At 62.8% G+C, this 27,635-nt stretch overlaps 3 protein-coding genes across 3 annotated transcripts; all 3 read left to right on the top strand.

Annotated features, from left to right (window-relative positions):
- Positions 1 to 2,411: 2,411 nt before the first annotated feature.
- Positions 2,412 to 5,291, top strand: LSCM1_04671 (uncharacterized protein; the record flags this gene model as incomplete). Its single annotated transcript, XM_067322169.1, has 1 exon — positions 2,412 to 5,291. One exon carries the CDS (start codon positions 2,412 to 2,414, stop codon positions 5,289 to 5,291), a length of 2,880 nt encoding a protein of 959 aa, XP_067178966.1.
- A 5,125-nt stretch (positions 5,292 to 10,416) lies between these two features.
- LSCM1_04672 (uncharacterized protein) lies at positions 10,417 to 21,420 on the top strand (the record flags this gene model as incomplete). Its single annotated transcript, XM_067322170.1, has 1 exon — positions 10,417 to 21,420. The coding sequence occupies one exon, from the start codon at positions 10,417 to 10,419 to the stop codon at positions 21,418 to 21,420; it is 11,004 nt and encodes a 3,667-aa protein (XP_067178967.1).
- A 1,363-nt stretch (positions 21,421 to 22,783) lies between these two features.
- On the top strand, positions 22,784 to 23,428 carry LSCM1_04673 (uncharacterized protein; the record flags this gene model as incomplete). Its single annotated transcript, XM_067322171.1, has 1 exon — positions 22,784 to 23,428. The coding sequence occupies one exon, from the start codon at positions 22,784 to 22,786 to the stop codon at positions 23,426 to 23,428; it is 645 nt and encodes a 214-aa protein (XP_067178968.1).
- Between the last annotated feature and the right edge of the window lie 4,207 nt (positions 23,429 to 27,635).

The following is a 27,635-nucleotide window of genomic DNA, read 5'->3' on the forward strand; positions in this document are numbered from 1 at the left end:
TGAGCGGCCACCCCCTCTCCTCCCTTCCTCCGGATGACAGGAGAAAGGGGAGAGGGAGGGAGGGAGGGGGAAGGTGGAGAAGACACACTTCCTGCTCACGTGACATCTTACAGGAAGTGGGGCCCAGTGCCCCTCTCTCCCTGTGAGAGGGAGACCCGGCAGCCCTCCCCCCTTCCCCCCTATCGCCCTGCTCGATTCCGAACCACCTCTGGTGGATGGACAACAGGGTCAAGTGCCCACGCTGTGGGGACCGCGAGCAATCTATCGCCACAGATGCCGGCTGCCTGGTCGTGGGTGGCGTAGGACTGGAGTGGCATGCACCCGTGGGCGCGCCTGCACCATTCGTGCGGTAGGCGGAGCGTCAACGTGAGCCTATCCCACTCGGCTCTCGCGCTTGCGTACGGTGGCAAAGAGCTTCCCCTCCTCCCCCTCCTCCCCCTCCTCCCCTCCTCCCCTCCTCCCCCTCCTCCCAAGGGAATGCAGTGCGTGGGAGTGGGCATTTATAGGAGCGGGCTTGAGGCAATCTGCGAAGGAGGCGGGGGATGGGGCAGGGGGCGGCGCATCGCGGACTGAGCCGGCGCCTTGCTGTGCTATGCGAGTCCAACCGGTGCTTTGCACCACGAGGTGATGGGGCCCGTGTGTGTACGTGTGTGTGTGTGGGGCCACGACGGGGTCGGGCAGGAGTGATGGCAGCGAGTGGACTCGCGTGGAGAGCAGTTTTTTTTTTTATTGGAGGGTCTCTCTCTCTTTACTCCTGTTTAGTGTCTGTTGTCACGTGAAGGCTGTGCGTTGTCGTGTGCTTGTCGGTGCTGCCACCTCATTTTTTTTTCCCTTTTCGTGTGCCTGTTGCTGCTGTTGGCCCGCTTGCTGTTGCTGTCGTACACACTCTCTCCCCCTCCTCTTCCTTCTCATCCGTCAAAGGCCGCGCATCTCGTCATCGGTGACGGATGCGGTTTTGGTGCTCCTTCTTCACCGTCGCCATGTCTCTCTTCTCTCGCTCTCTCTCTTGTTAGTCGGTGTGGTCGCTGTTGTCTGTTCTTTTCGTCTCGTGGTGGACATGGCTCATATATATATATATATATGCTGTCCCCTCGCCTTTGCCCTGTGTAGGCTCCACTTTTTTTTCGTTTCTGCGTGTTGTATGATGCTCTCGGAAGAGTACCGGTGTCTGCCTGTGTGCGCGTGCGTGGTGCCCTCCTCTCCCTTTTCAGGTTGTGTTGGTTCATGTGAATTGCTTCGTATGTCTCTCTGTCTGTGTATGTGTGTGCGCTGCGTATACCGTTGCCATTTGTGGCTCTGCAGGAATGTGTGTGTGTGTCTGTGGGTTGTGGGGTGTGGGGTTGGGGGGGAAGAAGAGGAGGAGGAGGAGGGGGGCGGTAGGCCAGGGAAGGATCGTGTCTGAAACACTTCCGGGGAGCAAGGAAAGGCATGCGCGTCTTGCTCGCATCCTCTCCTCCCTCCCCCCTCCCTCCCCGTGCCGTTTGTCTCTTTCGCTGCGTGTGCGTCTCTCTCTGTGATGATGTTTAAGTGCCGTCGCCCCATTTTCGTTCCTATTTCCTTCAGCCCGTCAAAGACACCCAACCGCACCATCGCCTTCTCTGACTCACTCGATTTCGCGCGCGCTCTCTCTCACGCATGCATGCGTGAGCCGATGAGCAAACAGGCCCCACGCCATGCGTCGCCAAGGGTGGGGGATGACTTGAGGGGGAAAGGGGCGGTAGAGAGGCAGAGAGAGCGGTAATGCAGGAGGGCGAAAGAAGGGGAGAGGGAGGACGACGGAGGCTCGTGCTTGGGTGCAGGTGGCCGTATCGATCTTCGGGTGTGCACCAACGGACGGGCAGACGCGGAACCGAGCAACCGCCCAGCACAGTGCCCACGCCCACACCCACACCAGCACACCACTAATGCGTGTGAGTCCGGCTCGCTTTCGGCCTTTCCTCTTTCGCGCTACTGCCCTCCTTACCTTTCCGCTTTGTCTCTTCCACGTGCTCGCCTTCTCCGCCCATAACCTATGCGTGTGCGTGTTATCCGTCGTTACTGCTGCGCTTCTATCCATCCTCTGCCGCCCTTCTGCCGCTTCTCTTTCCTTACGCTGTGGCACATACGCACACACGCGCGCCTCATCCAACATTTCCCCTCTCTCACGATCTCTCTCCTCTTCACAAAAGTGGCAGCATCATCGGCCGCGACGGCCACCAGCCCCCCTCCTCCCCCTCCTCCTCCACACAAACACACTTTTTTATTTTCCCTTCGTTGTGCTCTGCGTTGTTTCGTACGCGCTTGTTGGTGCGCTCTGTATCCGTTTGCGTTACTGTAGACGCGGCGCGCGCCCGTGCACGCGCTCCCGCACGAGTAGGCAGGCAAGTGCATCGACCGCACTCCTCTGTCTGACCTCCACCACGCCGTCTCCCATGGAGCCCATGAAGGCAATTTGCAGGCGTGGTAACTACGTGCGCCTCGGTAAGAACGCAGAGGTGATCTACAATGAAGACGACGTCATCGGCCGCGGACAGTTCGGCATTGTATACCGCGGTCTCGTTCCCGCCTCCGGCACCGTCGTGGCGGTCAAGTTGCTACAGAATGTTCCCGTGGTGTTCACGCCAACCTCGGAGCATGCGAGTCCACCCTCGCGCTGCAGCGACCGGCATGAGAGCAAAGGCGGCCACCCCCCTGCAGCGTCTCCCGCAGCGCCGTCTTCCTCCTCCTCTGCACCGCCAGCCAAGCCAAAGCCTCTGGGCTGCCCATCTGAGCTGGCTATTCTCTACGACGTGCGCGCCGACAACTGCCCAAACATTCTGCACGTTATTTCTACATGGAACAAGGTGCTGAAGCCCCCGCGCGGCGAGGCTAGCAGTGCATCGGCGGCCACCTCGACACCGCCCCCATCGTTGCCCGCCGCCGGTGAGAGTCGACCCCCTCGCATCTTCGTCATGGTGACGGAGTACTGCGAGGGCGGCGATCTGCAGCAGTTCATGAAGGCCCGCGGTGGCGCCCTGCCTACTCACGTCGCTCGCTCCTTCACCTACCAGCTTTGTAACGCTTTACTGACACTGAAGCGGCGCCGCATCGTGCATCGAGATGTCAAGCCCGCAAATCTGCTGCTCACCTCGACCGACTGCGAGGTGGCGACGCTGAAGCTAGCAGACTTCGGGATGGCCAAGGCTGCCCCGGCACCGAGTAGCCGGAAGACAGGGACGGCTGGCCGCGAGTCGCATAGCGGGATGGATGAGTCGGCGGACGCCTTCTCCCCGCTGTTCTACTCGGAGATGGGGACACCGATGTACATGTCGCCGGAGCGGCTTGCCCTGCAACCGTACGGCTACAAAGCAGATGTATACTCGGCCGGCATGGTACTGCTCGAGATGATGCGTGGGTCGTGTGTGCAGGTAAAGTGGGAGTCGCAGCTGCGCTCGGAGGTGCCACGGACGATCTGGCGGGAGCTACGGCAGTACCCACCAGACAAAGTCCCCGCGTGGCTGGATCTCGTGCAGCGAATGACCGCGGCGGACCCATCCCAACGTTACTCAGTCGAGGATGTGCTGCGGCACTCCTGGTTTCACGCGAAGGTGGGACCACCACTGCCGCCGCTGACGTTTCCGCTGCCAGAAAGCTCAGAGAGCGGTGACGCGCAACAGCCGCAGCAGGCTCAGCTGGAGGCGGCTGCAACGTCCGTCGCGGGTGGCGCCGGCGACGGCAGCCGACCGGTCGAAGACGGAGACAGGAACCCCCTCCCTTCGGCTCGTCGTGAATCACCTGGCGCTGAGGGTGCCGAGGCGGCTCCCGGGCCGTCCCGCCGCCACGACTCCGCTGTGGGTGACAAATGGACGGGAACACAGGAAACGGCCAAAGTGGCCCCCTTACAGAGGAAACACCACAGATCCCACCCAACGGAGACTTCCAGTTGGACGGTGCTGGGAGTGTGTGCGGAGGTGGATGCCGTCCACAATGTCGCCAACGGTACCTACACTGCACCACCGAAGCCTACGCTCGGCTCTGGGGGCGGGTCGCCGATCGCCTCCTCGGTTCCAAGTATGGTGACGGCCGAAGCGTTCTCGCTGCCACCCGGGTGCGGCCCGCACATCATCACCAACGCCGTGCGCGCCTTTGTGGACGCGGCATACATTTACGTTCTCCAGGACGAGCTGAATGCGGCACGTGGTCTGACGCTGGTGTCATACCTGATGGAGCTCTTGCAGAACGGCTACGCGGCGTACCTGAAGTGTCTCGAGGACCTCGGCTGCAGCTGGCGCCAAACGGCAGTGATGAGCAGCTGCCGTATTGGCGGACATCGGCTGGTGGTGCGCGAGGTAGGCGTACTGTACGGCGTGTGGCGGCAGCTGATGGCACGTCTACACAGCGCACAAGCAGCCTACACGGCCCGGCTTCCATCACGCGTTTTGGACAGCACCGCAGCGTGGCGACGGCAGCTGCTGGGAGCGTCGGCCATTGGTGGCGATGACCCAGCAACCGGCGACGACGGCGAGGGCGCTCCGGCGGTCGCGGCTTTGGAGGAGGCGAGGGACGTGGACGTGAGCGACACCTCGATGATGTCGTTGGACGGGGACGCGGTGCCCACCTTACCCAGTGTTACATCGATTTTCAATGCGGCAGCGGATGCGGAGGCGGTGGGCGTGAGAGCGTCTCTGTCCGCTGCCCCGCCTGCGCCGCCGCCGGCAGAGCGGGTGCGCACCTCCTTCTGCGCTCGTGCGGAGCAGCTCATCTTCGAGAAGGCAGTGGAATACGTTCAGTCGGAGGCGCTGTCCATGCTCATGGACTCGGCAACGCTTCAACCGCCGCTTCCCCTTGCCGATGACTTGGATGCGGCTGACTGCCTAGAGGAGGAGGAGGTGACATTGCAGGCTTACCGCCATCGCGCAACGACATCTCCGCCACCGGCGTTGGAACGCCCCTCCACGGGCTTTGACGGTGCCGCCATGCCTCCACACCGCGGTGTGGCGCTGCTGCGTGTGCTCCTGAGGCGAGCGGTGCTAACGATATCTGAGGTCGGCTTGGAGGCAGAGGCCCCAAGCTTGGCACGCTCATCTCTTCCAGTGCCGTTGCCTCTGCCACCATCTGCAGCTGCCTCACTGCCCTCTTCGACGCCGCCGCCGCCACTTCGCTCCTACTCGGCCACGGACACCAGCACCAGCGCCGACTCAGTAGCCAAACTCGTCTTCGTTATTCAGGTGCCCGTATTCGGCACTCTTGACCGGAAAGACCTTCAGACGGTGGAAACGCTGCTGCATGCCGCGACGCGCGTGTTCAGCAGCGCAGTCTCATGGTCGCGTTAGAGCTCTGATTCGCAGCGAGGGGCAAGCACGGTGGAGGGCAAGGGCGAGGTCGCAGGGCTTGCCCATCGGCATACCACAGGCTCACCCAGCCTCTCCCTCCTTCATGAATCGTTGCCATGGCTTAGCTGCTTTCGCCCTGCTTTCCGCCATGGCGACCCAACCGACCCACTGAGTCGTCACCCCTTCGCCGCACTGCCAGCTGCAATTTTTTCTCCTTGTGCTCGCGTTTCAAAATTCTTTTCAAGACTTTTCTGTGTTCCCCACTCAAACAGCGTCAGGCAATCTGCTGCCAGAGAGTTAGAGCGAGAGAGGAGGGGAGAAGAGAGGAGCGGGAGGGATGGTCGGTGATGCTCGGACGTCGTTGTGCGTCTCCTCCCCTCATCTCCTCCCTCATCCACCCCCCGTTTCGTCCGTCTTTCCTTCCACCTTTCCGACTCGCTCACAGACGATCTATCACCACCGATCCCTCCCTTTCTCCCTTTCCACCACCTCCTTTGCTTTCAAAGGACGCCCACCACTACAGGCGCGTGCGTGCATGCGCGTGTGTGCGTGCTGCTCGTCATACATTTTCGTTGTTGCTCGCTGCCGAGCAGCCCCCTTCCCCTTCCCCTCTGTCTCGATTTCATATGGGGCTCCGCCTCTGCTGTTCCGTCCGCCTTTCACGCAACCGTTTCCGCTTTTCTTTGGTTTCGTTGTCTTATTCATCACCCTCCCCGCTATCAGCCCCGATCTGAACGTGCGCGCGCGTGTGTGTGTGTGTGTCACACTATTCACCACTCACGGCTTCTGTTACTGCCACCAACCAAGGACACACACACACGCACACGCATCCATACAAATCGCTTTTCCTCTTTGCTCTCTGTCCCTTTCCATTGAATGTGTGCTGTCGTGTGCTCTCTCCGTCTTCGGCACTCTTCTTCCTCCTCCTCAACGTTGGTCTCTTCGGTGAGACAACCATCGCAAAAGTTTACAGAAGCGAAGGGTGCCCGCACCGCTTTTATATTGGAGCTGATAGAAAAGAGACGGCGATGAAGGGAGTTGTGAAGGGACTGAAAAGGGGTTCGAAAGGGTTATGGGAAGCGCAGAGAAAGGGCGGTTGTGTGCATCTCTTTCTCTTTCCGCTTGTGTGTGCTGGTGTGACCTGCTGCCACGCCACCTAGCACACACGCATGCGACCAAGTGCAGGCCCTTTCCTCCCTACCCCCCTTTTTCCCCTTTGCGCACACGCACGAATACGAAACTGCAGCGACTCGCGCATGTGTGGGAGCCTCTGCGAAGAAAAAAAGAAAGAAGTCGTCTCCTCCATCGAATGGGCGAATAAAGTTCGTGTTCGGCATGGAGCGCTGCCTGCACTCTTGTACGACTGCTTGCGGATGCCGTCCTTGTGTGCCCCTACCCTAGCCCAGTCTCACACACCCCTCACCTTCCCCATCACCCCTTCGCTTCCCTTCAGTTCAGTCCCTCTGATTCGTTCTGCTCCTGCTCTTGCCGGATCGCCCATCACGGCTGTCACCTCCCGGCTTCAGTTATACCCACGCCCTCACAGACACAGACACACACGCGCACACGCTGTTACACAACCCCCACCCCTCCACCGACGAGAGGAGGCGGCCCCGGTTGCTTTCCTCTTTCTCTCTTGGTGGGCTCGCTGCTCCTTTGTGTGCCTATCGGCGCCCCTGAGAAAGCGAGATGGACAGAAGAAGGCGAGGAGCAGGAGAGCGGAGAGAACTAATGAGGTTTCCCATGGCGTAACGGCGCTGCGGTCCATCGACGGCACATCAACGCCGCCGCCGCTTCCCCTTCGCTGGCGCATTGTTTTATCGTGCCGTTTCACAGGATAACTTCCTCTTTTTTTACATTTCGTTGCCTATTCCCTTCATCATCGACCCTCTTTATCCCGCCGTAGGCTGCCCTCCTCACGCGCGCTGGCGGTGGTGGTGGTGGTGGTGCAACACATATCACCCGCAAACGACCGCCTCACCTCTCTCCCTCCCTCCTCTCACTTTGCAGCCTCTCCCAGCTTCGTTCCCCGCGTGCCTCCCCTGTGTGCGTGCTTCTCCTCCACTGACGCTCGTGCGCTTCGTCATTTTTGGCACCCCGACTCGTTCCTTTATTCCACATGTCGCCCTTTCGCGCAGCATCTGCCTCCCCCTCCCCCCTCCGCCTCCTCTCTTCGAGTGCGCTCACTTCATCTCTCTGCCTATCGGCGACTGCGTTTTGACCGGGACGTATCGACGCATCACGGCCGTTGCGCGACTGTGCGTGGGCATTGCTGCCAGGCCCACGCTTCGCTGACGCGCCTGCGCCTCCCTCTCTCCGCGCTCCTTGGCCGTCTCTCGAGCATCCGCAGACCACCACGGAGGAATAGGGAGACATCCACGTCGTTCATGCACTTGGTGCCGATTAGCAGCTTGCACCACACCTGCGTAGACTCCGTCACCTAAGCCACCGAGCACCAGTGCGATGGTGCGGAGCGGACGGAGGCTCGAAGAACGGCCTTTCGATGCGCAACCTCAACAGCGGTGCTACTGCAGCCACAACCACCTTCACCCCGCTGTCCCCGTACGTCATGGGTACCTTCTCATCCCCCGTCAAACCTATGCTAACACCCGCAACAACGCCGTCGTACGCGCACTAGTCCCCCTCCCCCTCCCCTGCTGTCCCTTCTGTACGCTGGCAGAGAGACAGGAGTAGCAGCGTCAGCAACCATGCAGGCTGAGTGGACCAGGTGCCTCCGGCAAGCCCTTCCCTCCAACGGCTGCCAGAGATGCCTGTGGTCGCCGCCTCCGCGCTTTTGGCGAAGCGCTTCGCTCGCGCATAATCGAGCAAGCGCGCAGCAGCGGCGGCAGCGCCACACTGACGGCCCCGCGTGTGCCGTCTCTGGGCTTCAGCACCATCTCCAATAATTTCCGCGCGACAGCGAGCCGCTTGGTGTGGAGTGACTGCGCTGGCGTGAGCAGCGCTCAGGCCTACGGTTTTCGTTTCGGTGCGCTGCTTTCCTCAACCATAGCGGCGGCTTCAGCTTCGGGCGCGGCTCTACCTTCATTGGCAGCGACGAGGGCGGTGGCCAGAGTGGGAACAACTTTGTCGATTGCCAGCCGGGCGCCAGGATGTTCAAGGAGCAGCAGCAGCGGCTAGGGATGCGTGACAGCTGCACAAGACACGTCTCTTCTTGCGCGGACTGCAAAAATGCAGGAAACAGCAGGCGAGGGCTGCACTGAGCGCGTTGACGGAGGCAGCGAAACGGCTGACGCCGTGGTGGCTGCCGGTGCTGCCTTGGCAGCGGCAGAAAGGCGAAGGAGCGATTCTTTCTTTTTTTGGCTTCCATCGTGCAAATCCACTTAGCACCGCCGCCGCGTACGCGTTCCGAAGCCCCAAGGCTGACCTCTCACTCGCTCTTCTGAGAGGGGGACTACCTTGCGCTCTGCTGAATGGCGGCCCTTGCCCTCGGGGTCTCGCTGACAGCGAGCGGCCATCACCTGTTGAAGCGCTTCGTGCCTGTGGCTGCCGCGTAGTGCTTCCGCGTCGCCGTCATCTCCGCTTTTCCTCATCTTTTCCAATGCGCAGAGCCATGCTGTGGGGAGAGGCACCGGTGCACACAGGCCTGCTGGAGCACGTGGCCGGAGCGGTGGCGCCTACCTTTGTGAGCCACGCACTTCAAAGGGGGGAGGACCATGCCCAGAGGGCCTCTTGTAGCTTTCTTATATGTCTGTGCGCGTGCGCGCCTTCGCGGGCGTTCGCTTCGGAGGGGATGTGAGTGGGGGCCTGTCTCTGAGACCGCATGCCGCCTATCTGTTGAGGAGGATCATATCGCTGGCTGGCCCGCCCTTGTCTCGCTGATTCCGCTATGGCTTCTGTTTTTTTCTCTTCGCACTTACGCATGCGCGGCATCGCGAAGGTGTATACGGCGCTCGTGCGTGTGCGCCTCTACGTGTAGACACGTGCGCACAAGCTTGCCTCCTCCCCGCTTCCCTCGACGGCGTCTCCTGCCCCACTCCCCCCTCTGGCTGCCCTGGAATGGCTGTGAACCTCTGCCTATGCTTGCGTGCCTGTGTGTGTGTGGTGATGACGCGTTTTGGTGTCAGACAGTTGGGATAGCGAGACTGCCCACCCACCTTTCTGCCCTCGTCGATGGCAGCGATTCTGCCTCAGCGCGAACTCTCGAGATAAGACGCACAAAGGCCACACGAACGTGTCTGCGTCCGCTTCGAGCGACGGTGGTTCACCTGGACGGTCGCCATGAATACGGTGAACAACATGCCACGCATGCATGTATGCGTGCGCGCCCCTGCATGCAAGCTGCTGGGCGATATTGTGGTTGAGTGAGGCGTGCGGGATGGTTGAAGTCACCTTGCGGCGGACGTGCGTATCTCCCTCTTCCGCTCTCTTCCTCGGCTCCACCATCTCAGCGCCTCACGCATCGCGAGGCCGAGCCCCTCCCCCCCGCCTCCCTCCATCATGCCAGGTTTTTTTTTTCGGCTTGCCTTCCACATTTCCACATCCCCCCGCTTTGCTCTTGCTCACTTCCTCCAATGTGCTCCCTGCGATTTCGTCCCCCATCCCTCCGCTTCTGCTTCGTGGGGTCGAATGCACTTCTGCTCGGCATCACGTGTGATGCCATGCGCATCCCCCTGAATCATCCGTGTTGGGTCCTCTGTGACGCACGCGCGTGCGCACATGCACGTTTGTCTCTGTATGCGCGCCCGCCTTCACGTGTGAGGGAGGAGGGTTGCACATATCCCACGCGAAGCAAAACGAAAAGGACCACACAGGAAGCAGAGCATTCACATCCGCCAGTGCCCGATCACCCCACTGCCGCCTCTCGCATCCGTGAAAGCAGCTTTCCCCTGCTCTCTCTCTCTCTCTCATCCAGGTGTCTCTGTATATATGTGCTCTCTGAGACTGCGCGTTTCGAACTTGTACAACCTGTAGTAGTTGGTGCACACAGAGGCGCAAACCTCCACACCTCCACACACACACATCTGACTCCTCTCTCGCGTCCATCCTCTCCGACTACGGAAGCAACATACCTCCCAATCGCATTGTTGCCAATTCCCTTTACGGCCACAACGTTGCTGTGGGTGTCGCCACGTTTCGACGTTGACTCGCACGGTCTCCGGTGTCCATGCACACGCCACGAACGGGTAGCGGCGCACCATCATTGCAGCGCGTCACGACTACGGCTGGGATGAAGAGCCCCTCATATCGCCATGGCCACGAAACCGGCGATGGCGGCTTCCCTGGCGGTAACACGTCGCCGTTGTTTCCACCTCTAACGCCAGAGAGAGAGGAGGCGTTGCGAGCAAAGGGCCGTCAGCTACTGGAGGAGTACCGCTGTGAGGTGGCCGAGAAAGGTTTGCCCTATGCCGCGGAGGAGGTCGCTGCCCTCCAGGAGCGAGGTAGAGAGCTGCTGCGCACTGCACGGGAGGCTGCTGCTGCGAACGGCGGTCATCATGTACCGGCACCCATGCTGAGCGCAGCGGCTCGAACGGCTGCAGCGACGGCGCACCTTTCTGCCTTGCTTACTGGCGCCTCCAGCATGGACATCAACAACGGCGGGAGCGTCGCCGAGCCATCTACTTCAGCATCCCCGCAGCTGCTACACACGGCTACAGCCATGCCGTCTTCTTCGACAGCCAAACCGTTAGCTACCGCCGAGGGAGAGGGGGTTGGAGCCCCCGAGAAGGTGACTTCGATCGATGCTGCGGCATTACCATCTCCGCCCTTGCCGTCGCCGATGCAGGACGTGCTCACCGGGGAGCAGAGCCTTCCGCGCTTCGTCCCCGAGCAGCAGGCACCGCTCCTCGAACCGCCACTGCCTGCTCCTGTCACAGCAGAGCAGTTCCTTCCTCAAGGGCAAGCGGACGCTTCCAGACAGGCCCTATTGGAGCAGTTTAACGAGCACATGTCTCAGTGTGAGCGGGCCAATCAGGCGTACTGGGCACACGTGAGTAGTGAGCACGAAAAGCAACTATCCGCCTTGCAGCAGGAGTGTGCAGCGTACGCGCACCGTGCGGCTGGGGCTGAGGCTGCCGCAAAGGCTCAACAGCAGCAATGGGCCCTAGAAGAGGAGGACCGCGCCAACGCCGCTGCTACCCTCCGGCTCGAAGCTATCAGTCTGGCAGAGGAACTTCAAGTTGCATTCCAGCGCACCGCCGAGGCAGACGCGACGAGAAGCGCTCTACAAGCAACACTGCAGCTGCACAAGAGCCGCCTGAGCGAGCTGGAGCAGCAGTACTCAATCGCCAATGAAGAGCTCCGCGCGGCCCAGGAGGAAGCCGACGCTGCCCGCCGGCGGATCGCGGAGCTGGAGGCGGCGAACGCGGAGCTGCGCGCTGCGTGTGAGGGAGCTGCTGCTGCGCCGCTCACCCGCGGAGACGCGAACCCGTTTGCAGACGCTGGCGATGATGGTGAGCTGGATGCTGCCCGCCGGCGGATCGCGGAGCTGGAGGCGGCGAACGCGGAGCTGCGCGCTGCGTGTGAGGGAGCTGCTGCTGCGCCGCTCACCCGCGGAGACGCGAACCCGTTTGCAGACGCTGGCGATGATGGCGAGCTGGATGCTGCCCGCCGGCGGATCGCGGAGCTGGAGGCGGCGAACGCGGAGCTGCGCGCTGCGTGTGAGGGAGCTGCTGCTGCGCCGCTCACCCGCGGAGACGCGAACCCGTTTGCAGACGCTGGCGATGATGGTGAGCTGGATGCTGCCCGCCGGCGGATCGCGGAGCTGGAGGCGGCGAACGCGGAGCTGGAGGCGGCGAACGCGGAGCTGGAGGCGGCGAACGCGGAGCTGCGCGCTGCGTGTGAGGGAGCTGCTGCTGCGCCGCTCACCCGCGGAGACGCGAACCCGTTTGCAGACGCTGGCGATGATGGCGAGCTGGATGCTGCCCGCCGGCGGATCGCGGAGCTGGAGGCGGCGAACGCGGAGCTGCGCGCTGCGTGTGAGGGAGCTGCTGCTGCGCCGCTCACCCGCGGAGACGCGAACCCGTTTGCAGACGCTGGCGATGATGGTGAGCTGGATGCTGCCCGCCGGCGGATCGCGGAGCTGGAGGCGGCGAACGCGGAGCTGCGCGCTGCGTGTGAGGGAGCTGCTGCTGCGCCGCTCACCCGCGGAGACGCGAACCCGTTTGCAGACGCTGGCGATGATGGCGAGCTGGATGCTGCCCGCCGGCGGATCGCGGAGCTGGAGGCGGCGAACGCGGAGCTGCGCGCTGCGTGTGAGGGAGCTGCTGCTGCGCCGCTCACCCGCGGAGACGCGAACCCGTTTGCAGACGCTGGCGATGATGGCGAGCTGGATGCTGCCCGCCGGCGGATCGCGGAGCTGGAGGCGGCGAACGCGGAGCTGCGCGCTGCGTGTGAGGGAGCTGCTGCTGCGCCGCTCACCCGCGGAGACGCGAACCCGTTTGCAGACGCTGGCGATGATGGCGAGCTGGATGCTGCCCGCCGGCGGATCGCGGAGCTGGAGGCGGCGAACGCGGAGCTGCGCGCTGCGTGTGAGGGAGCTGCTGCTGCGCCGCTCACCCGCGGAGACGCGAACCCGTTTGCAGACGCTGGCGATGATGGCGAGCTGGATGCTGCCCGCCGGCGGATCGCGGAGCTGGAGGCGGCGAACGCGGAGCTGCGCGCTGCGTGTGAGGGAGCTGCTGCTGCGCCGCTCACCCGCGGAGACGCGAACCCGTTTGCAGACGCTGGCGATGATGGCGAGCTGGATGCTGCCCGCCGGCGGATCGCGGAGCTGGAGGCGGCGAACGCGGAGCTGCGCGCTGCGTGTGAGGGAGCTGCTGCTGCGCCGCTCACCCGCGGAGACGCGAACCCGTTTGCAGACGCTGGCGATGATGGTGAGCTGGATGCTGCCCGCCGGCGGATCGCGGAGCTGGAGGCGGCGAACGCGGAGCTGGAGGCGGCGAACGCGGAGCTGCGCGCTGCGTGTGAGGGAGCTGCTGCTGCGCCGCTCACCCGCGGAGACGCGAACCCGTTTGCAGACGCTGGCGATGATGGTGAGCTGGATGCTGCCCGCCGGCGGATCGCGGAGCTGGAGGCGGCGAACGCGGAGCTGCGCGCTGCGTGTGAGGGAGCTGCTGCTGCGCCGCTCACCCGCGGAGACGCGAACCCGTTTGCAGACGCTGGCGATGATGGCGAGCTGGATGCTGCCCGCCGGCGGATCGCGGAGCTGGAGGCGGCGAACGCGGAGCTGCGCGCTGCGTGTGAGGGAGCTGCTGCTGCGCCGCTCACCCGCGGAGACGCGAACCCGTTTGCAGACGCTGGCGATGATGGCGAGCTGGATGCTGCCCGCCGGCGGATCGCGGAGCTGGAGGCGGCGAACGCGGAGCTGCGCGCTGCGTGTGAGGGAGCTGCTGCTGCGCCGCTCACCCGCGGAGACGCGAACCCGTTTGCAGACGCTGGCGATGATGGCGAGCTGGATGCTGCCCGCCGGCGGATCGCGGAGCTGGAGGCGGCGAACGCGGAGCTGCGCGCTGCGTGTGAGGGAGCTGCTGCTGCGCCGCTCACCCGCGGAGACGCGAACCCGTTTGCAGACGCTGGCGATGATGGTGAGCTGGATGCTGCCCGCCGGCGGATCGCGGAGCTGGAGGCGGCGAACGCGGAGCTGCGCGCTGCGTGTGAGGGAGCTGCTGCTGCGCCGCTCACCCGCGGAGACGCGAACCCGTTTGCAGACGCTGGCGATGATGGTGAGCTGGATGCTGCCCGCCGGCGGATCGCGGAGCTGGAGGCGGCGAACGCGGAGCTGCGCGCTGCGTGCGAGGATGCGTGTTCGGCGGGCAAGACCCGGGATGGGGAGCTGGAAGAGGCGCTTGAGTATGTCGGAGACCTCGAGGAGGCGCTTGCCGAGGCCGCGGGTGACTTGGAGCGACTGCAGGAGGATGTGGAGGAGAAGTCGCGCCTTATTCAAGCGCTGCGCGCTGGGGAGGCTGCGTTGGGATGCTTAGCGGTGGATACCACATGCAGGGCAGGCAGCAGCCGGGGGAACGTCGCGCATACCTCAGAGGGTGGGCTTAGTAGTCTAGAGGAGGGGATCACCTGCAACTCGGCGGAGGTGGTGCGTGCCCTGCGTATGCGCGTGGCGGATCTCACGCATGAGCTCGAGAAGATGCGTCGAAAGCAAGAGCAGCCGTCGATGTCGGCCATGGTGCCAGGAATGGAGGCGCTGGGCCGGCAGTATGCAGATGTTGAGCGTAGGCTTGCACTTGCGGAGGAGGCGAATGCAGCGCTGGAGGACGAGGTGCAGCAACTGCGCGGCCAGGCGCCGGGCATAGCGGATGGACAGAAGCGGGCGAAGGAAGGCGGGGTTGCCAAGAGCGAGAGGCAGAAGTCGCGTCCGCCTGATGGCACGACTCGAACGGTGGCTTTGGCGACCGCCTCGGTGAGTAGTCTGAACAATTTGGGCTCGGCCTCTGACGGCACCTATGGCCCAGAGGAAGTGCTCTCTACGGTGCCACTGCCTCTTGCGGGCACATCAACGAAGCCAATGCGCGGGTTGGAGGATCACCACGCCAGCAAGGCCTCCGGCGCCGCAGGGAGCGGGACGGGTGCTGCGCTGCGTGGTATCGGGCTACATGCGGTAGTTGCTGGAATTCCGGCAGCGGCAGATGTGGAGTCGGGGGAGGAAGACGACAGCAACAGCCATAGCACCCCTCATACAATGGCGTCCTATCACATGGGCCGCGATAACGAGGGGTCTCATGGAGGCATGGCGGGCCTTGTCACTGGCAGCCTTCACGACGGCGATGCCGGACAGATTTCCGGCGCCGATGAAGATCAGGAGTGCCAGCGGGCTGCCACGTTTCGCACGCTGCTGCCCGCCGCCAGCGAGGACGCCGAAGCTCTTGGAGCTATGCCAACTTGCAGAGACGGCGACATCGAGTTGAACGACTCCCACCTTGGGCCACGCGATATTGACGTCGACGGCGACGACGATGACAATACGGAGGAGGGCGATGTTTCGGTGAGCACGCGCGTGGCAGCCTCGCTTGGGCAGCGAGCAACTTACACCGCTGCCCTCGAGGGCAAGGTTGATGACAGTGGCGCTGCGATGCAGAAGTTGGGTCGACAGTATGCGGATGCACAACACCGGCTCTTCCGTTCGGAGGAGGCGCGACAGAGCCTCGAGGCCGAGGTGGTGGAGCTGCGAGGGATGGTGGAGGAGCTGCACACAGCGCTGGCTCGACAGCCTCAGCAGATGCCGTTTGCGGCACGCGTGAGTGGCGACGTTGGCGGTGATGCAGAGACATGCACCGCCACCTCCGCCTCCTCGGTGCCCACCGCAGTGCGAGAGCGGCCCATCCAGCGAGACGGTCGTGGCCAGGGAGTGTCTTTGTCCGCGGTTGCGTCATCACAGTCTGCTGGCGACGATGCGGAGAGCGGCAGTTTCAGCTCTGCTCACCTTACTGAGCATGGCGTGTCTGTGACAACCACAGCAGCGCCAGCTCACGATGACGATCCTCGTGCCTGCCAGTACCCCTTTGGAACTGCCACGCCAGAGGACACCGGTGCCCTGCACGAGCGCATCGCAGACCTCGAGGGCCGGCTGAGAGAATCGGAGGCCCAGCACGAGGAGGAGCTACAGGTGCTCGCTGAGGCCGCTGCTGACCGCATCACGGCAATGGAGCAACAGTACGCAGACAGCCTGGAGGCAGCTCAGAAAGCAGTGGAAACGGCGGAGGAGGAACTTCGAGGTGAGCAGAGGATCACCGCGTCGCTGAGGGCGCAAGTGACGCAGCTTACGAACACGTTAACAGATGCCCAGACCGCTCATGCGGCGGAGCTTCAGATGCTGCGAGCGGAGGACGAGGCCCTGTTGCAGCAGCGTCTCAGTGGGGAGGAGGACTCCTTGGAGGTTGCCATCCAGACGCTAGGTCAGCGTTATCAGGATTATCGACGCGCTCTTACCTCTTGCAGCGAGACAGGCGATGGTGACACGGCCAGCAAGGGGGGAACACCGGGGTCGTCGCAGTTGCCGCTAGAGACCGCACAGTACTGGGAGGCTCAGCATGCCACGCTTCTCGAGCGCTTTCATCAGCTAGAGCGCGAGTACGACGCGTTTGCGCAGGGCATCACCGCGCTGCAGCGCCGCGTCAGCGAGCAGGAGGCGATGAGGCAGGAAGAAGAGCAGAGCAGGAGGATGCGTGACACCACGGCGCAGCAGCTCACCACGCTCCACCGACGTCTGGAAGAGATGCGCAAAGTTGTCGATGCCGCTCAAGCCGACGCGCAGGCCCACTCCGATGAACTTCGTGACTTCACAGCGCGCCACTCCGAGAGCGAAGCTGCGCTGCGCGCTGAGGTAAGCCGTTTGCGTTCTCAACTGCAAGCTGCACGGGAGGAGTTGACGCACGCCAACAACCTCAACGGAGAGCTCTCGGAGCTGCTGCAACAGGGGGCCACGAGCGTCGAAGCGGCGCTGCAAGAGCGGGACGCGCAGTGCACCGCACTCAATGGGCAAGTGCAGCAGCTGAAGCTGCAGCTTGCTGCAACAGGAGACCGGTTGGCGGGCCAGCAGGCAGCGCTGCAGGAGCAGCGCGTCGGCGCGGCTGCGCTGCAGCAGCGCCTACTCGAACTCGAGGAGGAGAGGCGTGTAGCAGAGGCTCAGCTGCGAGAGGTCCAGCAAAATGTCGAGGAGCACAAGCGGGCGGCGATGAGCGCGGCAGAGAGAGCCTCCCGCGATGCTGAACAAGCGCGCGCCGCTGCGCAGCAGGCCATGGCACAGCAGCACGAAGCGCACAAGCAGGAGATCGCAGCTTTGCACCGCGAGCTGGATGACCTACGTGGTGAGCTGGAGGTAGCGCAGACTGTCGCGGCAACGGTGCCGCTGGAGACGCAACGACATCAGTGCGATCTCGGCACAGTGCGCGACCGCCTAGCCGAGGCGCTGCGCACTCAGCAGGAGCTGCAGCAACATCTGAACAGAAGTCGCTCGGAGGTTGAGCGTCAGCGCCTTCTCATGCGTGGCGGCGACGGCAGCGGCGTCGATGCAAGTGACACCGGTGACTACGAGGGTGGCGCCCGCAGCCGGGGAACCGCCGCAGACGCGCGCCTAAACGCTCTCCTCCATCGCACCGAGGAGCTCGAGGAGAAGCTGCGCGAGACCGCGGCGGAGCGGGATGAAGTGCAACAGGAGAGGGACCGCCTCTCAATGCAGGTGAAGAGCGCTGCGCGCATGGCGGAGGTGAAGGAGCAGTCGACGCGGCGGCAGGAGGCGGAGCTGCGCAGTGCGCGCTCGCAACTCGCCGCCGTCCGTGACGATCTCGCCCAGCGTGTCCAGTCGAATCATACACTGCAGCTGGAGGTGGAGCACTTGCAGGAGCGCCTCGCGGACATGACACGTGCCTATGAGGAGCTGCAGGGCCGCCATCATGTCACCAGGTCGCAGTCTGTTATGCAAGAACACGGCGTGGCTCTACTGATGGCCAAGACCGTGACGATCCCTCACACGCTGGAGGAGTTCGTGGAGGGGGTGTTCTCTGCGTATCAGGCGGTCGTGCATGTGGCGAGCAAGGACCGTCGCTACATCGTCGATCGCTGTGACCGCATCGAGAGAGCCACCAGTGACGCCATGGCAGAGGCGGAGGCGCAGAGTCGCGCCTACGAAGCGGCCATCGCCGAAGCGCAGGAGGAGCAGCAGCAGATGAAGGAGATCATCGAAAACCTTCAGCAGACTCTGCAGAAGGCCGAGGAGGCGAAGGACGCCGCCGAGAGAGCTGCCGCTGCGGCCCGCGAAGAGCTGGAGGCGACCCAGCGTCAAGCACGCGAGGACGTCTTCAACGCGCAGCGTGACCTTCAGGGGGCGGAGCTGCAGCACGCCGACACACTCCACTCGCTTTCTCTTCTTCAGGACGAGGTGGCGAACACCGCCGCCCTCATCAGGAACCAGAAGAGTGGGTACGAGCAGCGGGAGGCGGAGCTGATGGAGGAGGTGGCGCGGCTGCAAGCAGAGCTGGAGACGCGCAAGTCGTCGGCGCGGCAACTGCAGCAAGCCAAGGATGAGAGGTGCGCGGAGCTGCAGGATATGATTGATGGAGCGGTGCAGGCGCGGGACCGGGCTGTGCATGAGGCGCAGGCGCTGCAGACGCAGCTGGCCCGTGTGCTGCCGCGCCTGGCGCAGCTTGAGGACGAGCAGGCGCAGCGCACGGCCGACCTCATGGACACAGCACAGCAGTTGTCTGCGCTGCACAAGAAGACGGCCTCCACGGAGAACGTGTCGCGCCAGCATATCGAGGAGCTCAATAAAACCCTTCAAGAGCTTCTTCAGGCCCACGCGATTCTGCAGCGTACGCACACCTCTACGGAGGCCACGGCACATCGACTTAAATCACAGCTTGCGGACGTGACTCAAGAGCTGCAGCGTACGACTGAAAAGGCCAGTCAGCAGGAGGGGGAGCTGGCGGCGGTGAGGGCGCGCCTGCACGAGGTGGAGGCCCAGACAAGCAGCGTGATAGCTGATGACCAGACGCGGCTGCAGGATAGCGAGCGTCGCGTGCGCGGGCTAGAGCACCGCAACACGGCGCTGCAGCAGGAATGCAAGACACTCCAGGAGTCGCTGCAGTCCCTCCGCCTCGAGCACGATCTCGCCGTCGATGCGCTGCAACGCAAGTCGGAGGCGATGGCGGCGCAGGAACAGCAGATGAACGGTAAGCTCCAACTTGTGCGTGAGCGCGTGGCGACGCTAGAAGCTGAGCGGAGGGAGCTGATGTCCTCGGAGCAGGCCCTCACGGCTTCCCGTGACGCGTGCCAGCGGGAGGTGCGCTCCCTCGAGCATCAGGCGGAGCATTTGAAGCGCCATCTGCACGCCTCTAATGGACACAACGAGCGACTAAACCAGGAGATGGTCCAGCTAAAGTCAGAGCACGCCGCGGAGGTGGATCGGCTGCGAGAGGCCATCACGGACGCGCAGAAAGAGCTCACCAAGTGTCGCCAGCTCCTCGCCAAGGCGGAGGCGCGCCAGGTCGAGCAGGAGAGCACACACTACAGCCTCTCCACGGAGGTGTGCGCTGTCCGAGAGGAGCTTAAAGCTGCACGTGCGCAGGCGGAGAAGGCTACGGAGCAGTACCGAAAAGCGAAGGCAGAGCAGGAGGAGATGTCGACGCTCTTGCAGTCGCAGATCGCGCATCTCTACGACGAGCTCCGTGGTAAGCAGGAGAAGCTGCGGACGCTGGAGAACACGTCTGCGCATCAGCAGGACACTCTCAACGGATTGCGACAGGGCATCTCGGAGGCGGAGGAGAGCCTCAAGCGCACGCGGCAGGAGCTGCTCAGTCAGCAAGAGGCCGCCGCTGCGGCAAAGGAGCATCACCGTCGCGACCGGTACGAGTTACAGACGAAGCTCAACGACGCCGAGGACGCTGTGGCGGAGATGGTGCGCAGCCAGGAGCAGTACCGTCAGCGCATGACAAGCAAGGTGGAGCTGTACGAGGTGGCGGAGGAGGCGCTTCGGAGAGAGGTGACGGACTTGCGCGCCGACGTTGCGAGGTTGGAGGAGGCTCTGGCCGCAACGACGCACGGCAAGGAGACTGCGGAGACTCACCAGTCGCGGCAGGCGCAGTCCATCAAGGCCGCTGAGTCAGAGCTGCAGTCACTGCGCGCGCAGTCTGCGCGCGACATGGAGGAGCTTACACATCTCAAGTTGCAGGTGCAACAGCGCACAACCGAATTGGAGCGATGCAGGCGCGAGGCTACGGCGCAGCTGGCAGGCGAGAGGCTTCGATGGGAGACGGAACACGCCGCAGCCTGCGAGGCGCTGGAGGAGGCCCTGCGGCAAGAGCAGCAGGCCACTAGGGACGCTCGTGAGGCACGGGAGTGCGCCCTGGCATCGCTAGAGTGTAAGCAGAAAGTTGTTGTTTCGATGGAAGACGAGTGCCGTGCGCTGCGAGGTGAGCTGCGTCAGCTGCGGCGTAGCCTTGACGCGGCACATTATCAGCTCACCTCACTGGAGGGGATGGCCAAGGACACAGCGAACGCTCTGGGGATGACCCCAGAGGACCTCTTCGGCAGCGAAGGCAGTGCCCTGGTGGACCCGGCGCCGCACCTGCACGGCACATCTGTGGACTCCATCGTGAGTTGCGCATCAGCCGCTGTCTCCGCGGCCGCGGTGCAGTCTGTGATGGACGAGCTGCAGCGTCGACTCAGCATCTACACGCTCGCGGCTAACACCTTTGACGCGGAAGATGACCAAGTCGCGGAGCTTCGAAAAGCATTGGAGCAGCACGAAGACGCTGTACAGCTTTTGGCGGAGGCATGCATTGGGGAAAGCATGAGTGCGGCGAGCAGCGCTACACCTCTGCATGCTGGCATAGCGGCCACCGGTGAAGCAACGCCTGGCCTGAACAGTACGCCCACGCCGCGCAGCCCAAGGACAGCCGCCTCTCCTGGTGCAGACCTTGGCAGAACGAGCGCTTCAGCCGCGCCTCCTCGTGTCGTACTCACAGCGGCGCAGCGAGGGCTCATGCAGAGCATACGTCAAGCCAGCTCGACGTATGTGCACCGTGTCGAAGATCATGTGCGCACAGCGCAACAGATGCTAAGGTGTGTGATGATGGCCATCGGCGCACACGAGATAGCATCGCCACCGGCCAGTTGCCCTACCACGGCGGCTTTGCCGTCTAGGCATAGGCTGCACGTAGCGGCGACGGTGGCGGAGCTGCATCGTCGCACCGCCACTCTTACCCGTGCAACAGAGCGAACGCTGGACTTGGTCTTACAGGGCGGCGGTGGCGTAGCCGCAGCCGAGCGCTCGTTGACGCAGTCGCCCAGCGGCAGTATTCTACACGAACAGCTGCAGGACATGCGACGCCTCTTCTCCGAGGCAGAGCGGTACGCCTTGCTACCTTTCAACGAGCTTCTCAGCTTTCCCTATTCAGCTGAAGTGGGGGCTGCCGCAGCCGTGACGGCAGATGAGGAGGGTAAAGTCGGCGGGCAGCCGTCGAGCAAACTTCACGCGCACACCAAGCGGCCACAGCTGGTGAGGGTGTCAGGCCCCGGCACCGCATCTGTTACCGTTGCGGCTTCTTCAGACCGGCCTCCATCAAGCACGACGCACACCTCCGGCGCAGTCTGCGTAGAGACAGTGGCGGTTGCTGCACTGTCGCCGATCAAATGCGATGAGCCGGGGCGTCAGTGGTTCTAACCCCTCTCCCCCCTCTCCCCAGCGCAGCTCGTGCCGAGGTGTCCCTCTCTTCCCGCGCAGTCGCTCTACATACCTTCCTCCTCACCCACCTCTCTTCTCTGCGTCATCGTAGTCGTATTTGGCACCCTACCCGCTCCTCTCTCCGCACGCACGCTTGCTAGTGACAGAGTGGGGTGCGCGTGTGCGTGTGTGTGTTTAGTCGCGCCACTGCTTTTACCGCATCTTTCTCACGCTCTCATGTGTGCCCCGTCGCTGCAGATGTCCGCTTCTTTCTCTTGCCAAGTCGTCCACCTAACGTACTCTGCTCCCCCTCTCCCCCACCACTTTCGCTTTCTCACAGTCTTGCTTTCTGGTTGTGTGTGTGTGTGTCTGCCAATCCACCTACCGCGAGAAGGTGGGTGCTTCGGGGCTGCCTCTCTCCCTTTGTCGCGCCTGTGAATGAACGCATGCGTTGCTGTGTGGTCTTGATTTCGGTGTACCTTCGTCTTGATGTGGCCACCGACTCTCACGCAACCCCTCTCTCGCGCGGGCGCACTGCGCACACTAATGGTGTGTGGATGTGTACAACCGTGCCGTCATCTCCAGTAGCTAAAGACCCCGCCGAGGGACTGCGAAGCACATGCGCAGTTAAGTTGATGCCACCTGCCCCAAGATGAGCCTGGCGACGCACAGCGACGAGTATCTTGCAAGAGTAGTGCTTCGTCTCCCTCTGTCCTTGCGCTGATGCCTTGGCGCGCTGTGCTGCAGCTTGTGCCGTGGGTCGTCGTCATCAGCGAAGGATGCTGCGTGTGTGCGTATGCCTCTGTAAAGATGCAGAGCGTGCAACAGCCTCTTCACCTTCCAGCACCGATTTCAGGAATCCCTTCACGGAGTCTGTGTCGCTTACTTCGGCGTCTTGGCCTCCTTACTCGCTCTCTTCCACCCACTTCTCCGCTTCTCCGCTTCTCCCACCTCTTTCTCGCTCCGATTCGCGTCTCGAGGTGCGTGCATGCGCAAGTGTGGCCCCCACCCCCACCCCGAAGTTTGCTGTGGGACTGCTGGCCCTCGGCGGTGCTTCTCCTCTTTCTTGCTTTGCTCTGCCGCCTCCCCACGGCAGCCCCAGCCATCGGCTCGCCGTTGCCCGCGCGCAGAGAGTATGCAAAAAAGCAGGTGCGTGCGCGATACCGCAGCAGCTGTTGACGCACGAGTATAGCGGCGCAACGCTTCCACCATCAGCGAGGCAGTCGGCGGCACCTCGAACGTTTCGAAAGCGTGGTCGCCTTCGTTCCTCTCCCCTGCCTCCTCGCTCAGCCGGCACCGATCAGCGACCCCATCCCTCCCTCTCCTGCTCGCGCTTTCTCGCCTCGGACGAAGAGAAAGAGGGATGCGGTCGTCCGACATTTTTCACGCGTGGAAACACACGCCCGTCGTGCGAAAGAGTCGCGCTCAGGACAGCGGCGTCAACCAGTACGGATTGAAGCCCGTCCGCTCCTATGACTTCTTGAACCCGACGAACTTGGTGAACTTTGGGCGCGGCACCGCCTTCGACAACCTTGGCGTGCGCCGCTCCGAGCGGGGTCAGATAGACTCGTCCCCCTCGCTCGGCGGATCGCCCGTATTCACGCAGGCACGGCTCCTGGGACTGAGCGGCGACGACCAGCTCCGCCTCTGCGAGTCGGAGACGACGCAGCTTCGAGTGTGCATGGCGAAGGGCGGTAGCACCTGCGAACGCGAGAGCCTTCTGCTAGACGCGTGCCTCTCGAAGGTAGGCCACCTGCGCCGTGCGATTAACCAAGCCGGCTCCGAGTTCAACGACTGGCTGATTCAAAATGTGTCAGACAATCACACGAAGCCATTTGAGCACCGTCCGCATGATTGGCGGCACCACTACGCGCAGGAGAAGCTCATGCGTGAGAAGCAGCAGAACGGGCACGCGTATGGGCGGCGGCCGAAGGAGTTCTCGTTTGGCGCTCGCTATGTAAAGACGGAGGGCTACGGCAAGCGCCCGCGTCTCCCATACAACAAGTGATCCGCGCGATCACGGAGACGCCACTGATCGAATCGCTCACTGTGAATGCGAGCGTGCGGCGCGTGCGCACAATGGCAGGGACTGCATGGGCCCGATGTGCTTGTGTGTGCGTCCGTTGTGCATTGCGCCTTCGTTGTATTTCGCATTCGTTTGATTGTGTGCCCTCCTGTTCCGCCCTTTTCTGGTGTGCGCGGCCCCTCATCCCCTCATCTACTCCCCCCCGTCCCTTGGGAAGGCGCACACGCACACACACTTACACACATGCACGCAGACACAGTCTCTGACAAGCGTTGACGTGCTCGCTCATCAAAAGCGTAATTGAGTCACACCAAACATACAGATAGCAGGGCGGGTACGGGCACGCATATCCACCTCGAACGTACAGTCGGAGTCATGCGATGCCATCGAGGCGCGTGTGCGCGCTTATGTCAGCTTCAGTAAGAAGGATGGTGGGCTCTTTCGTTGACGTCTCCTCCCGACCCATTTCCATTGGTCTCCTTGCTTTGAAGTGTGTCTCCCCCCTTCCCGTTCCCCCGCCCTCCTCTGTCCAGGACGGAAACTCTTCAGTCTTTGCCGTCAGTGGGAGCTTCTGCAGCAACCTCGGTGGCGCGACCGGTGGTGATGGCGGTCGGGAGGGAAACGGACGCGTCGTGAGAGGGCTGCCGATGCGCGAGCAGGCGAACGCGCCAGCACCCCGGCTTCTTGGGAGGTCTTCGCTGCTTCTCGAGGCGGCTCGTTTCTGCTACGCTTTTTTTTTCTTCGCCGGCTATCGTCTGCGCCAATGAAGCGACGGAAGTGCACACTTCCACCCCACACGCCGCGGCTGCCACCCATCGCCTCGCTTTCTCCCCCTCTGTGTCTCCCTTCCTCCCCCCTCCCCCTCCCTCTGGCTGCCCCGAATCACCTCCCTGTGCACCCGCACGGGCACGCGTACACACACGCTCCTGCGCCCCCCATCGGTGCCGCCCAGGGGTGCAGGAGTACATGTAGATTCGCGTCGCCACGCTCGCTCGTTACCCACAGCCTCCATCCCGCCTTCTCCTTTGCTCACTCGACGCCGCTCAGAAAACACGGACTCACCGACTGTCCAAGAGAGATTTACACGTGCATGCACATACGCGTACGTGGCCACCGCTCTCCCACATGGCCATTCCGCTCGTCGCCAGCGACAAGACGCTGAAGGAGGACAGCGAACTCTTTTTCGCCGTCTCGCGCAGCTTTTCTGTGCCGGGCGTCAGCAGCCACTATGAGACACCGCACGCATTCGCCCAGCTCATGCGCAGCCGCCTGCGACAGCGCAATCGGTTCAACCACGATCACCACGACACATTTATGTACATCGAGCGGTCCAAAAACGCCAACGTGGTGGCCTACACAGCAAACCTCGTCGACGCAGCCACAAAATCGAAGGTGGGCTCTGGCATCGGGCGGCACTGTGTGCTGCGCCACGACGACCCTGTGCACGCGTACTTTATAAACCTTGAGCCCTCCTATGTGGCAGATCGCCGCCGCAAGGGCATCGAGTACGACTGTAACGATCTGAACATGCTGGAGCGGACGTTGGCATACGGCCTCTCAGCGACGCCGGTGAACACGGAGGACCTCCTGCAGTACTGGTGCAAGGATACACCAGAGGCGATCGCTGCTCTCCAGGAGGCGTGGAGGGTGGGCGGTAACGCGGTGGTGCCTGACGAGCATCAGGACTCAGCGGATGGCGAGCATCGAATCGCGGTCTCGACAGCTGGCGACCAGACTGTGGTGCCAGCGTCGGTTGACGCGCTCACGGTCGAGTCGCTCGGTGCAGCACTCAAGGCGTGGTGGGCCCCGTTCAATCTGTACATCTCGCACTTCGTAGCGCTTCCCACGTGGCCCTGTCTTATCATGTGCCTGCCACCGGTCTCAACGTTGGCGGGCTCCAGCCGGTGCAGCAGCGGCGCCGCGGGTGCGGAGCAGACCCCAACCGCACCAGAGCACGAGTGTGCTGCTGACACTGTGGAGGCGAAGCCCCCAACGGTGGATACGACGAACGTTACGTACGGCAACCACACAGAGCCGGCGGAGGCGACGGCGACCTCAGGCATTCTGGCGGACGAGGACACGGTAGTAGCGGCGATCGCCTTCGTCGGCGGCAAACTCAGTGTGATGGAGAAGGTGTACGTCAAGAGCATTGAGCCGAAGCGGTTCTACAATTTGCCGAAGGTGGAGTACGTCGAAGTGTTTGGCGTGTCCCTGCACACCGGCGAGCCGACCTACGAGAAGAAGGCTGAGTAGAGAGGGGAGGAGGAGGACTCTTCTCGGCTGTGGGAGTGGCCGCCTCTTTTAACTCGTCGCCCTCTTCGCACGACTCTATGCGCCTGTGTATCCCTGAGCACAATGCCATCGGCTGCTGCCATTTCATCTTGTCACCATCGCGCGCGCGCTCCCTCTCTCCTCCCCTCCCCTCCCTCCCTCTCTCTCTCGCAGTGATGCGATCTCACGTTCTTGTGATATTGCTGGCGTGTAAGTACGGTTGCTCATCCCCCCCCCACTATTGAATGCACATCACCTGTCGCCCTCGCGCCTTCGGCCTCATCCCTCCCCCTCTTTCTCTCTGCTTCGGGCCTTTGTAGGATTGGATAGCCTCCTCCTCCCCCTTTCCGGCGCACGCTGCCGATCATGGGGGGCCTGACAATACTGATGCGGCGACGTGGGCTTCAGTGTGGGTGTGCTCCCCACCTCTTTCTGCTGCAGGGCGCTGTGATTGCATTCGCACACCTCCCCAGCACCGACGCGCACGAGCCAACTTCACGGGCCGCCGTTCATTGCGATACCCATCGGAGAATGGGTAGCGATGCCGGCCTGCTGCTTTCACCGCCTTGACAGGCTAAGGCGTCCCTTTCCTTCGAAACTAATTTTGTTGCAGCATTTTCGCTGGTGCGCTCGTGGGTGTGCATGCGGTACGCCTCTAAGAAGAGATACCGCCGCGCCCTCTCGGCAACGCGGCTGCGTCGCCACCAAATTCCATCACACGAGCGTTCTCCCCTTTTACGTCCCATCTACAGCATCTCGTCTGTTCACTGAACTTATACACCCTCTTAACTGTCGAGATGAGTTCATGGCGACACGCCCAGATACAGAACAGTCGCTCCTCTACACACACGCGCTAATCATCGCAAGCGCTCCTCCTCACTCACCGCGCCTTCCCCCTTCCCCTCCCTCCCTCTTTTACTGAGGTAGGCGCTGGGTGCGAGTTTCAGCAGCCTCTTGGGGCGGTGGCTTTGCGCCGTCAAGGCAGAGCGACGCTCGGGCGCCGGCACCTTGCTGCCAGCCCTTCTCCTCCTCCCGTTCTAAATCGGGGTGGCTTGGGCCCGCCTTCGCTGCCTGTTCGTGTCTCCCTGCCTATGTCTGACTCACTCACTCACTCACCCATTCACTCACTTGCATACACCCACGCGAGCATACGGAGAAACGCACACACGCACACGCACACACCGCACCGCCACGCGGATATCACAAGCGGCCGCTCCGCTTCGGTCCCCTTTGTCTCCGCGCGTGCTGGCGTTCGCGTGCCACGCACTCCCCCTTTTTTGCCCCTCTCGTACGTCTGTCGAGTTGGGAGGGAGTGCGTCTGCACTGTGTTGGTGTGCGTGAGCACCCCTGTTTCAGCGGGAAGCGCAGTCGGCGTTGAAACGAACAAAGGCGCGAAATAGAATGGAAGCGTAAGATTGGTGGAACCAAACGCAAGGACACGCGCATCTGGTGCGGCAGAGAATCGCCAGCGGTAGAGACAGCATCAGGCGGAGCCGCCATATACACACGTAGGCAAGCCTACTCGCTCAACCCTCCACCCCCCACCCCTCTATCCATCTCTGCCACAGACACGTGCACGCGCGCACACACTCGTACCTCATGGAATCCTGTGCAGCTGTGCTGTTCCACAAGTTTGTGTGGGAGCCGTGTAGCCAGCGCACCGAGGGGCCACCCAGCACCCCGGCAGGTCAGAGCGTGAACAACACCGACGCGGGTGCGGGTGGGCCGCGGGATCCGCGCGCGTATGTGCGGCAGCTGAACTGCACCATCCGCTGCCGCCTCGTACCGCGTGACCGCTTCAAGGGGGACCATCACGACACCTGTATGTACATCGAGCGCTCCAAGAACGAGAACGTGGTGGCCTATCAGGCGAACTGCATCGACTCGAAGACCGGCGAGCCGCTCAAGAGCGCCGCCG

Source organism: Leishmania martiniquensis, chromosome 21 (assembly GCF_017916325.1).
Source record: "Leishmania martiniquensis isolate LSCM1 chromosome 21, whole genome shotgun sequence".
NCBI classification, from domain to species: domain Eukaryota; phylum Euglenozoa; class Kinetoplastea; order Trypanosomatida; family Trypanosomatidae; genus Leishmania; species Leishmania martiniquensis.